General features: G+C 40.9%; 1 protein-coding gene across 1 annotated transcript in view; it reads right to left on the minus strand.

Annotated features, from left to right (window-relative positions):
• The window catches only part of SMCHD1 (structural maintenance of chromosomes flexible hinge domain containing 1), a 69050-nt gene extending 56364 nt beyond the window's left edge, over window positions 1–12686 (minus strand). The window contains exons 1-3 of the mRNA XM_059470077.1: window positions 12471–12686; window positions 731–806; window positions 50–211 (exon numbers count right to left, since the gene is read on the minus strand). Coding sequence (XP_059326060.1) covers window positions 50–211; window positions 731–806; window positions 12471–12650 — 418 coding nt within the window. The 5' untranslated portion in view covers window positions 12651–12686. The remainder of the gene's footprint in view (window positions 1–49; window positions 212–730; window positions 807–12470) is intronic.
• Window positions 12687–13092: the final 406 nt, after the last annotated feature.

The raw sequence follows: 13092 nt of genomic DNA on the forward strand, positions 1-13092 counted from the left end.
ATAATCATATAAACATCATTTACACGCGATTACTTTTGCAGGTACTTACGCAAAGGATTTTGGCCCTCGCTGGCATAGTACTCGTACATGCCACTTTTGACAAGTGTGTCATAGTGGGGCAGAAAGTCAATTCGCTCCTTGGTTGCCAAAAGCAACATCTGATCAACTGACTGCAGCAGATATAAAGTAACTCCATCGTGAACAAGCTCGCCTGCAGTGAAGATGAAATGTAAAGTACATTGAAGAGCACTGTATCAGGCAACTTCTGCTCTCAAAACAAGTCCGAGCGTTGCCACAGGTAATCTGTGTATTGTCCTAAGCGTTGCCTGTTCAGCATTTAACAACAACATTTAAATTAATATCTTTTGACATTTCCAAGCTTTAGAATGCAAGTTTTCTCAAGTGACAGCTATATATATATATATATATATATATATATATATACACACATATATATATGTATATATATATATCTGATATATATATATATCTGATATATATATATATATCTGTCACTTTGTGACAGAAGATACTTAGTATAACTGTTATCATACAAACTCATCAAAAACATGTTTGTGAAACTAATTTTAAGCAATTTTTGGCAAACTATTACAGGATTTGTACTTTCAGTTAATTACTGTACATCACAGAGCACAAACAGTTATCATGTGACCTTTATATCAATATAGAAAGAAATAACTGTAATTATTTTGTCATCTAAGATACTTACTGAAGTTCTCTTCTGTGATTTCCTTTCTATTTGTTGTGGTGATAACAAAGGTTTCATCAGAAGGTATGCCAAATGCCTATAAAAATTGAAGGTTATTTAGTTATGATAACTAAGTAGTCCAAAAACTATTCAGATACATTAAAACAAAAAAAGGCAAAGTCTATTTACTTTGTCACAAGCTACTGATGAGTAATCACATAATCTCTTAGAACACAGTGGAATTTAGGATCGTTTGTTTTCTCAATTTAATCAAATCTGTTCATACTAGGGTATGCTCATTTAACTGCATAAAATAAAAATATGCTCTAGTGAGCAACAGGAATTTTAAGGAGGAAGAACTGTCTTATTGATAACCCACTTGAGGGCAGAGGAACAAGACTGTGAAATTACAACAATAGTTATGATCTAGAGGGTGTCCCATATTTGACTGCACTCCTGAGACACCAAACCAACCTAATATTTCTTAACATTGGATATTAAAGTCTTTGTTCTTCAATTATATAATACATCTAAAAAAATAAATTTCTTTCAGAAAAAATTCTTTACTGTTAAAACACTGAAGTTTGTTTTTCTGAAACTAAACAATCTTTGCCACTTTGATGCCTTCTTCTGAATGTGTTTACTGTAGCTTTAGACTTTTTATCCTGCTTTCTACATGCATTTAAATGTTCTGCTTTTACTTTCATTTTTACACCCTGATGATCAACACTAATCTCTTTCCCAAAATAATAAAATAAATATCTGTACCTTCTCCTGCCTTTCCAGTCTTTGAAACGCAAGTAAAATCAATCCTGGTCTCATCAAACTCCATCAACCCAGTCATTCTTGCAGTGACAATTCAGACAGGTACTTGATGCACTTCCAGCCAGATTCTGCCCTGAAGGAAGCTCCAGCATTCTCTGCAGCAGCTTGCCCTCATCATTTCCCACATCTCTCTTTCCATCCCTATTACTCAGACTCATGAAAATATTTTTAAACCCTACTTATGGTTTCATTAAGAGCCTACTTTCCATATTTGTTACTTTCTCCCTGTGACCACATTAAAGTTACAGTTATTATCCATCAGCAAAATTAGAAAAAAATGTTGAACTTCTCACAGTACTTGGTGCAAGTGAAACTAATGCAGATGACAGAGACTGATATTCAGACTTAAGAACCTGGAGTAATACTTTTTAACTCCTCTGAGTTCAGATCACTTCAATTTTACCTCTCACATTACACAAATTTCCACACAGCAAATCTGTACAGGAAAAACTATAAAACTGCTCAGAGCAAGAAAACTAAGCATTAAAATATATGGATTTTAGAAAGCTAACATTCTACAGTGCCATTTGAGGTCAGTGGTTAATATAGAGTAACTGCGAAGTTTTACATTTGAAAGCACAGACAAGCATCTTTCCCTCCAGCTGTAACTACAGCTTCCTTGTTTTCTCACTCTCCCAAAGGCTCTTCTGCTCTCACACCCTTATGAAGAGTGCAGTATTTACTTTAAGGCAGCAAGAAGTTAGGATCAGCTACTGCAGGTACAAGACAGCTGCCTGCTATGGAAGCAGGGGCAGCCTCATCCTTCTGGTCCTCCCACCCCATTCCACAGGAGTGCCTCAATTAAACCAACCCAAACAGCCTGGCAGGCTATGCTTTAATTTCCTGGGTGAACCCAGCATTTCAGTGTCCACTGGCAGCAGGATCTTTCCACTTCACAAACTACTAGGTAGGTAGGTACACACACCAAGTTTGGCAGTCTGGACTGCAGATTACTGTTTGTCTTGTCCATGTCACAGTTTGACAGGCCATATCCTTTGTAAACTTTGGGGATTACTCAGTTTAAATGCTTCACTTCTACATAAGACTTACTTGTTTTACTTCCTCCCTCCCTCTCTCCTACATTCTTGGTTATCCTAGACCCTGTCTCTTCCCACTATGCCAGGTAGCAGTGAAGCAGCTGCACAGCTGTGCCAGTATGTGGACCTGATTTCCAGAATAAGATGCTGCTGGTGATTCCTGAATTAAAGTGAACCTACTGGGCAATTTACTTGTACAGCTGGCAATTTTCATTCAATTCTAACAGACAGTGTTTGGTCAAATGTTTAATTTCTCAGTAAGATTTGTCCATGTAAGAGATAACATGGTATCTTCTGTTGGTAAGAAGTTCAGGTTTCACTGCCATGTCTTTTTCAGCCCAGTATGGTGCCCTTTTCCAAGAAAGTACTGAAGATGTACACAACTCAATTTGATAAGATTTATGAGACAACCCAGAAACACATTCATATGATAAATCTGTGAGTTATTCTATGATAATCCAGACACACAACCATGATGAAGCTTTCACTGTCACCAAAATCTTCAAGACTACAATCACTACACTCAGAAATGCCTCTGCACATTCACAGTGAAAGCATGTTTGGAAGTCAATGTGTTCAAGCAACTAAGTGAAAGCTTTTATCTTTTTGTATACAAAAGAAGAGACGTTGGGGAAAAAACAGATACAAACTTCAAATAAATCCACAAGCTAGAAAAGGCAGACATGTGAAAAGGCAAGGATCCCTAAACTGTTGGTTACATATTATCACTACATGCAAATACAAGAGTTAAAATAGTACAAAGATGAACTGTTATGTGCATAGAGAAGAGAAAAATTACACCAAAAGCTTAAAAAGTATAGATTATGTCAACAAACCAAAAATTTAATATTCTGGGAAAACAACCATAGGTGTTGACTGAAATCCAAATGAGTTGCTAAAGCACACTTGGAAGCGTGCTGAGCGTACGCTGCCGGGCTTTGATTTCGGAGAGTGGCAGGGGTGACCAGTGTGAGAGGAGACAATCAATTGCCCTGAGACAGCCATAGCCAGTTGCAGATAGCTCTCAAATCCATGGAAATAACTCACTCCTCCCCCAAATTTCCACCAGAAGAGCACATGGTGCTTCTGCTCTAACTTGTCAGGGAAGACATAGAAGAGACAAAAGAGAAGCAACAGAGGAGATGCATCAGGAGACATTGCCCAGGACAGACCCATTGAAAGGATGTTCTCCATACCAGAGCAGGGAGGGTCCCAAAGGTGCTGAGGCCCATGGAGGACCCCACATCAGGGCACAGAATCTCCTCTCTCTGCTCTCCTACTCCCATGGAGCTGAGACCTATGGCAATTCATCATAGCAGGAAACAAACAGTACGAGCAGCAGAATAAAGTCCTGCACATGCCCCGATGTCTCACACCACCTGTTGCCTAAAGGAATTGGGACTGACCATGAGATATGCATTGGGAAAACAAGGATAAATTAAACTAGGAATGGGAAAAGAATGGTGTATGACAGAAGATGAGTTTGGAAAACGGGAAGGAAATGCATCACTTCTCTAAGTGATTCATTTCCCCCACAATCAATCATCAGAAGTTTGTATTAACAGGCAATAAGTTAAATTAAGAAAAACAAAACCTCTGAGTTTAGCCTGTTTTGCACACAGCAGGATATCAATCCTTAAACCCATGGAATGATACAGATGCAAAAAAAGCTGCCTGTACAAACAAGAAAAATGCCCTCCTTGTAAGTGGAGGATCAGTCTGGAGCACCACCTATGTTTAATGATAAATAAAGTTAATAGCTCTCAATCTGCTGGTAGATGTTTATGACATGAGATTTATATAATGCTAAAGGAGTTTGAGACAATGTCACATGCCCAAGAAGCCTTCAGCAGAGCACTTTACAGGTATGACACATGAAAGCATGAATGAACTGTGGTATCTTTAACCTTTAAGTCTGAATCAAGAAGCATGGTTCAGTTTATGCACCAGCTCCGGTCACAGGTTTTCTTCATAAACCAAAAAAACCCCAACAAACCTCAAAACAAAAACAAACCTCAAACCACAGATAACTCCTCAGCAGCTTACACTTCAAACGGGTCTCTGTTTCTTTTCTCTTTCACATATGAGCACAAAAGCTCAAAAGTTTTACTGCTACTTGATCTACACACACAGCAAGTCTTACCTGCCTACTGAGCCAACTAAAACGCTCAACATGAAGTCAACATAGATTTTGCCTCTGGATTTACTATCTGCCTTGGAAAAGGTGTTCAAAGAGTAAATATTTAACTTAGTGTGTGCACCACCACAGCTAGCAGTCACATGAAGAGGCCTGAGGCGGTAAGTGAAGGAGAAATAACATGCTGTAAGGGCAGAGTCACTGCTCTGCTTCCTCTGGTCCTCCTGGTGGTGACTTTTAAAACTGAAGGAACAGAACACTCTCCAACACGACAAAGGTAGAACAGTGAAGCCAAGACTATAATATCTTCAGAAAAGACGTTTAGCCTCTTGGGATCCAAACCTTTCCAACACAAACAGTTGTTCCCTACAATATGCAACTTCTGTACCCTTAAAATTCTGCATCCTCTGACCATAACCAATCCAAGCAGACAGCACATGAGAATAATGAGAAAAAATGGCTGCAGGCCTTAGTGATGCAGCCAAAGCATAACAGAGACATAACATCCATGGAGTCACCTTCCACATCCAAGAAGTATTTTTTCTGACTACTACAACTGTACTGCCAATGCAAACCTCTAAAGGAGAACCTGAACTGTATTAGTTAAACATAAAGAAATTTGATAATGTCATTTTCAATGCTCTCCTTCATAGTTAAACACTTAGCTACCCAACATGGCAAAAGGCAATATAGCTTTAAAAGTATTTCAAATTGATCCAGCAGCTGCTTTACAAAAACTTGTCCACGAATCTGAAAAAATGAAGCTAAGAGCCACACCCAAACACTGAGAAGGCTGTAGCCTTCTCTAATTTTGCACAGATTAACTGAATATCCCATGCTATTTACCAAATGATCATCTGAAAGACATGCATTTATCAGTTAATTAGCCCACTTAATGAAGATTTACCAGTCCAAATTGAGAGAAATCTCTTACATCAACAAAGGGATGAAATGACAGTACTCATTTAAGGGAAACTATTTAATTCTCAAATCCCAGATTTTCAAGCCAAGAACTGTCTTTTGTATCATCTCTCTCAACTATTCATACAACTATGTAATATTAAGGTAATTAATAGAAGTAGCAGATATGAAAACTAAAATATAAAAAGATTAAGTGGAGAACTTGTCGGAAGTAAAAGAGAACTGTACATGCCTCATAAGAATGCTAATCAAATAAACTTTTCCAATCCACTGTCAGGACAGTTCACAACACAATTACAACTTGCTGAGGATGTCTTAGTGAGCACCTGGGACTAAGCACTCATGGTAGCAGGGCAGGATGATAACAGTCATCTCTAATCATAATCTCAATAAGCTTCCCTAATGTCACAACACAAACTTATATATAATATATTTGGACACCAACAAAGAGGAATCCAAAAGTCTCCAGAAAAGCAGCTAAAATTAAAAATAAAGGTAGAAATTATTTCTAAGCATTTCTCAGAGCTAAAATCAAAAAATGATATATTACAGAAATACACAGGAGCCTGTATCTTCTGGTCAAATGGTTTTTAGAGACTATCTGCAGACAACAACCTGCAATGAACACTAACGCTCTAAAAATATTTTCCAACCATCCTTTATTGACAGCACCATCTCCATCTAAAGAACAAATTACAGATGATAACATTTGCAGAACTTCAAGGTCCTTGTCCTCTGTCATACTTAAAAGCTTCACTACTTTCAGAAGTTCAGTTGATACACTTCTAAATATTTACGAAAAGTAATAATAAAAGATGTTAAGAAGTTAAGAACTAAGAGTTTAACAGAAACACCTAGAACATTGCTATGTATCACAAGATCCAGTAATAGAATAGGTTTTTGAGATGCCTTAAAGTTTTATCACAATTCTGATGGAAAAAGAGAAAAAAAGAAAAGAGACAAATGGTATGACACAACATCTCAAATGGTATGACACAACATCTCTAGAGAAGTCACAAGTGTACTTGTCCGGAATGATGCATTAACTCAGACATCTTTTCAAGATTTGCAACTTTTAACAAGCAGAAAGAAGCTTGGGACCCCAGAATTTCTACAAGGAGCATGTTACTAGACTTAGTCTGAGTCTAGACAGTAACTTCCACGAGACCTTCACAAACTACCATATCTAAAATCACAATCACAAATACTCAGTGCAGCTATCAGCCAAAATTTGAACATTAACTTCATGTCAGCTTCTCCTACCAAAATACTTTGTATGGCACCACTTGTTAAAGGAAAAGGAATTCAGAAACCACTCTTCAAAACAAAAAAATATTTAGTCACATCTAACAACTGCACCTGGATAACTAATCCTAAAGACTGCAAGTACTCTTCATCTGACTGTGTTGCCAACACCTGAATTTGACCAGGAACCTACAAGCCACTCAGCTTTCCAAATCAACTGATACACATAAGGCTGTACCTAAGTGCACAAAGGTAGGCAAATTGCATCCTTCTTCCCATCAAAACATCAGTAACAATTTCAGTGATGTCTGAAATACAGTGTGACAGTGTTGGAAAAAAAATTACAGCATTGCTGCATCTTACAGTATTTCCAGCAGTGTCTTTAAAAATCAAGGAGAAACTTGCTTTGCGTATGAACAGCATGTTTAAAATACATATATTCTTAGTTTCTGGTTACACAGAATTGCTAAAATTGCTAAACAAACATAGGGTTTAAAATACAAAAATACAATTATTGCAAGATGGACTGATTTTATCATTAATGGCAGTATCTCTATTAAGCATTTATCAGAATGATGTTTTGGTGATACAAACTTGCAGAAGTTCCTAATATTTTTTCTTTGATTGCAAATGATTTGATTATACTTTATGTATTATGCACTGTAAGTAAATATTCACCAAAATATTAACTTATTTCTTGTCTTGATTTGATATTACACTTATGCTTATTTTCCATACACCATCTTAATGAATATCCTTTTCTGCTTCTTGGCTCACTGAGACATTGGAATTTATCTGGGTGGATTGGCAAAATCTATTTAAATATCTATTCAAATAGTAAGTAGGTTAGTATACAACGGGAAGCTCAACAAAAGACTAAAACCAAAACAAATTGTTTTATTGTGATACTTGTTGAGTATTTAATTACAGATATTTACTTTTTACACAGATTACAGATCTATGCTTTCTTTTTTTTACACAAGGAGATCACAACAATGAGGAGAAGCTTCAGAAGAACTAAGGAAGCATTCACCAATGACTTTGGATCCTATACAAGCAGTTACCCTAATCTTAGTACCATTAACTGTCCTCAGACGGGTAGTTCACCTCAAAGCCTCTTAAAAATCCCTCCACACGTGGCAAAACTTCTGTGCAGTTTTCAGCACAGACACCTTTCTGCTATCAAAGGAGCATGACCTCTCTAAGTGACTGAAGGATTTCTGCCATCTCAGCAACAAACTGAAGTGTTCCAGTTCCACTGTGCACCTGGATAAGGTGAGCAAGGCATCTCAGATTAGCCGCCAACAGTTTAGCCACATTTTGCTTACTGCTACTAAGTATTTTTGAATTATACACTAAACATCAGGACAAGCAGTAGGGTACAGACCTAACAGAAGATAATAATAAGGAGCACAAGAAACAGTACTGCCAAGAAGAAGCAACACACAACACTTAACCCCCTTATTCACCTTAAAACTTTATGATTCTGTAGACTGAAATTATATGACTGCTCCACATGGGCACAAACTGAATACTCAAGCTAGTACTATTCTTAATTAAGAGCTTTCTGCTTTAGGATTGATCACTACAAGGATGAAGAACAAAGACATATAAGCTCCACCCTCTTATAAGATATTTTCCCTAAATCTTCCTGCAACACTGAGAATGAAAGGCTAATTTATCAGTATACAAAGCCACTTCCAACTACACAGACATACATGAACTACTTAGGGGATAGTAAAAAACCAAAAATTTGCTTAAAACCCCCTCCCAAAATTTCAAAATTAAGAATATTTTAGTAATAACAGAGGAATATTTTATATGACAACAGACACAACACGCATAAGCTCCCAAATCAGCCTCTGAAGTGGCTGAATCAATTCTGCTCCACAAACAAGAAAATACCTTCTCTCTGCATTATGAAAAAAAAATCCCTAAGTCTCAGAAGTAGTAGCCTAAGACCATGCCATCAGGTACTTAAGTATTTTCAACTCAGGATCATCACATATCACCATCAGGTTTAATTTCATAATTTTTTGTAGGATTTGATTCCTATAAATCCAGATCTACCCAGAAGAATCCTCTTGTGCCATAGGAAGATGTTCACAACATAAACAGCTCCAACACCTTAATATTTCTGGCATCCTTGTCAGCCATGACCACATGGGAGTGCCTTTGCTGCTACACTCACATCATTCAGTTGTGTGACAAATTGCAAAGTCCACTGAAAGCTGAGCCTGTACTGACGCTGAGCAACCAGACAGGAGAACCGTGGAAACAACATTGCTGCATACTTGGTATCTGCCCAATCAGGCAGTCTGACAGTGCCTAACAGCTTTAATTAGCTAAAAGTGACTACAACATTCCACTTCAACTTAGTTTGAACTAACTCAAAATCCGCTTAACAAAAGAATCATTCTTCCTGAGCTTTCATTACTTCCCTGCTGTTTTCAGCACCAGGAACCTAGGAAAGTCTGTCCCAAGCCAGTGAACCATTCATCACTTTCTCCTAAAAGTAATTAGTTGCAACTTTCAAGATGCCAGAAATGGGGAACTTTGGAGTACAACACTCAGAGAAACACAATTTACAAAGCTCTTGGAGCACTGAGATGCTAAAATGTTCTTCTAGAAGTCCTAGAACTTGAATATTGTTAGTGTGGGAGACATGAGGTAGCAAACATCCCAACCCTCTGCCTGTCCAGTTTTCACTGTACCAACATTTAGAGGTCATGCCAATCCACCTGTCTCAGCATTTTGTCAGAGTCAGATGCCCCACATATCAGATGATGACAGTTCCAAAGTGCAAAGAGTCATTACAGTGAAAGTAGCAGTGACAGAGGCATCTCTGACCACACTCACTGATGGCAAATGTTATAGATAAAAGTTAAGTTACGTTAAATTAGGGTATAGTTCAATTATATTGTATTAATTATGTTATATTAATTGCATTATGTTAAGGGGGGGGGGGCTGATTAGAATGTTCTAGGACAAGGCTCCAGGGTTTGGTGGAAGGGGCAAGGCGAGGTTGAAGAGGGATTGGATGGAAGATCTGACCAATCATTTGAAGCCCTGCAGAAACGATTGGTCCAGAATGAACGGCGTTAAAGACCAATGAGAAGCCTGGAAATGGACCAATCACCATGCGGATCCAAAATGGACCAATCCTGGACTCAAAGGGAGCTATAAATGGGGGGGCGTTCGGTTGGGTCGGGGTTCTTCTTTTTGGAGACTTGTTTTGTGGGGAGAGCCCAGTGCACTTGGGGTTAGCTCACTGTTGTGCTTTTGGCTCGCTGTGTGGGTGCCTGGGCTTATCCTGGGTACTCCGTTCCTTGCAGCTGTTTTAATAAACGAGAACCTCTTTCTCCAGAGAAAGTTTGGCCTCGTTCATATTCATAACAGTAAACACATTATTGGAGAAGGTCTTTCTCTAAGAGAATAATCAGCTGAGGTTCTTGCTGCGTAAGTTTGTAAGAGCACAGACTGTTACCCTTAACACGCAAAACCGCCAACAGGACTGGTGACAAGGCTTGTAGTATTAAACATAGTAAAAAAACTATACTTGAAAATTTTATTTTCACAGGCAGCACATTCAAACTCAGCAAGGTCTGCTTTGCAGCATCAGGCTTCTCACACGCTTGGCTGCCCATGCAAGAAGTCTGCCTAACAGCATTAAGGTACCAACTTCAAAACATCAAAACGTTTCTCTGGTAAAAAAATCCCCAAAGCTGTTTGTACCCGAGATCTGTCACAGCTGGTGATGATGGCTTAGTTCTTAATAAAACTGCAAATATGCCAAAATCTCTGTGAACTGAACACCATGTGGATGTATGGAAACATTAAGTCACTGGAGTGTGCAGTATATAAAAAAACCAGAAAAGACAGACTCCGTTCTAGAACAAATTGTAAATTAGTGTTAAACTCAGCTCGCCGACAAAATACAAAATTAAGAGAAAGACGGGTGGGTTCATCAGGTACATATTTGCCTCAACTACTGAAAACACTTAGTATTCTTGAGCCCATCTGCTAGGTGCAGTTGTATCTATTAAGACAATTGTAGAAGAAAATTATGTAACACTTATAAATTACTCACAGGAGATACAAACCCTTGGAAGGTCATGAACCCACCCCACAGTCTAGCTTTTCAGAATGTTACACTGTAGTGCATTCATGTCTTTATCGGGCAGGGATCAGACAAAGCAATGTGCTAACACTCCACAACCCCTTTATTTATGAGCACAGAATCAAGAAGGCTGGAAAAGACTTCCCAGTCTTCCAAGACTTTGCACTCTCTAAATCATATCATATCACAAAATGCCACCTCTACTCGTTTTGTGGACACTTCTAGGGAAGATGCCTCTGCCATGGCTATGCCATTTTGGAGACAGAACTCTGCAATCACAAGTGACAGCTATCCCTGCTGACACTGGCAACTCAAAGCTCCATCACAGTAGGAAGCCATTACAAGAAACACTGTCCAGACATAGAACAATTTATACACTACTTATTTAGTTATTTTTTCCTCAATAAATATTTTGCCTGTATCTTCTATATAATTATCATCACATATAATTATATTAATTATATATTTAATCATTATATAGTTATATTACATATAAAAGCGATACTTGGTAGTACTTATATTGTTCATAAATAATCGATACATTTTTATAAAATTTAGAAATAATTATATTTATTAAAATGTAAACCGGGTATTTATTATAATCCAATCTATAGGTAAAATATAGAATTTACATGCTAGAAAACGAAGTGCAAATTATACTGGATAAAGAAACTAAAATTAAATTTTTTATCAGACTAAATTAGTACAGAAATTAAGAGCTGATTTTCCTGCGCATTTCACATGGCAAAACATGCAGGCAGCTAAGAGGTTTATGGCATTCACCACTCGCTCAGAAAACGAAACCATGACAGAAACGGGCGATGCCTACTGGCAGCGCCAGCAAACTACTGGGAACAGCCCGTACGCGGAAAACAATCTCCACCTTCCCGAGCTGTGAAGACGGAGTAAGTTTCGTTTCGCGTTACGACAGGGAAAAAGAACCGAAAGGACACGCGACAGAGCTAAGGCGCCGCCAGACACGGTATTTAAATGGCAGCCACGGCTGCAGACGGGAAACGGCGCTCATCGCCAACACTCTGGACAACAGAAACAGAGCCACAGAACCATCTCGGTTGGAAGCGACCTGTGAGACCCCCGAGCCGGCGCTGTGACCGAGCACCAAGCACCGCGTCAGCTACAAACGCCCTCCGGAGCGCGGCACCGCGGCCGCTCCCCGCGTGGGGGCGCTGGGGGGCCGCCCGCTGCCTTCCCGCCCGCCGCCAGGGGCTGCTCCCGCCGCCGCCCCGCACCGGCCTCTCGGGCTGAGGGAGAAAGGCGACGGGGCGGCCGCGGGCTCTCCGCCATTGCCGCCCACCTATCCCGGCAACAAAGCTGGCGGGCAGGCGGCGGGCGCGGCGGCCCCCGAGCAGGCTGTGACACCCCCGCCCCTCCCCGGCCGCCCCCCAGCCCCAGCGCCTCAGGGACGGACGCTCACTCGTGAAACAACGCCACCGACGCGCCCGCCCTGCCGCGTACCTGGCAGACGGCGCTGCGGAAAGCGCGGTAGTTGTCCTTGCCGTAGCTGAGCACTTTCTCGTCCGGGTCCGCCTGCTCCCGGCGCCGGTCGAACAGGAACACGGTGCGGTCCCCGTTGCCGCGAGGGGTCAGCAGCGCCGGCCTGCGAGGTGCGCGGCTGCCTCCCGCCGCTGCTGCCATGTTGGGGAGCTGAGGAGACTGAAACCGTCCTGCAACGATGGCGGCAGCGACGGCTGCTGCTGCCGGGCCCGCCAGCGCCCCCGCCCGGCAAAATACGTCCCGGCAGGGGAAGGAGGAGGCGGAGCCGGCCCGGAAGCCGGCGAAGGAGGCGCCGTGGAGGCCCGGAAGGAGAGGGTGGGAGTTAGGGAAGGAGAGGGACGGCGGTAACTGAGCTGCCGGCCGTGCGGAGTGGTGCGAGGGGGCGCGGGGCAGGGGGGTGGGAAAGGCCTGGCAACAAAAGCGCCACTTCGGCGGTGTGATCTCGGAATGAGTTAGCGCCCTCCGCCTCGTTCCACTTCCGCCGCCGGGTGGAGCAGGAGCGGGATCGGGATCGTCATCGGGATCTTCATCTTCGCCGTAGAAAGCGCAGGCGGGGTGGGCCATGGCAGTGCGTGCTGCGCCC

The sequence above is a fragment of the Ammospiza nelsoni genome, chromosome 1, assembly GCF_027579445.1.
Source record: "Ammospiza nelsoni isolate bAmmNel1 chromosome 1, bAmmNel1.pri, whole genome shotgun sequence".
In the NCBI taxonomy this organism is placed as follows: domain Eukaryota; kingdom Metazoa; phylum Chordata; class Aves; order Passeriformes; family Passerellidae; genus Ammospiza; species Ammospiza nelsoni.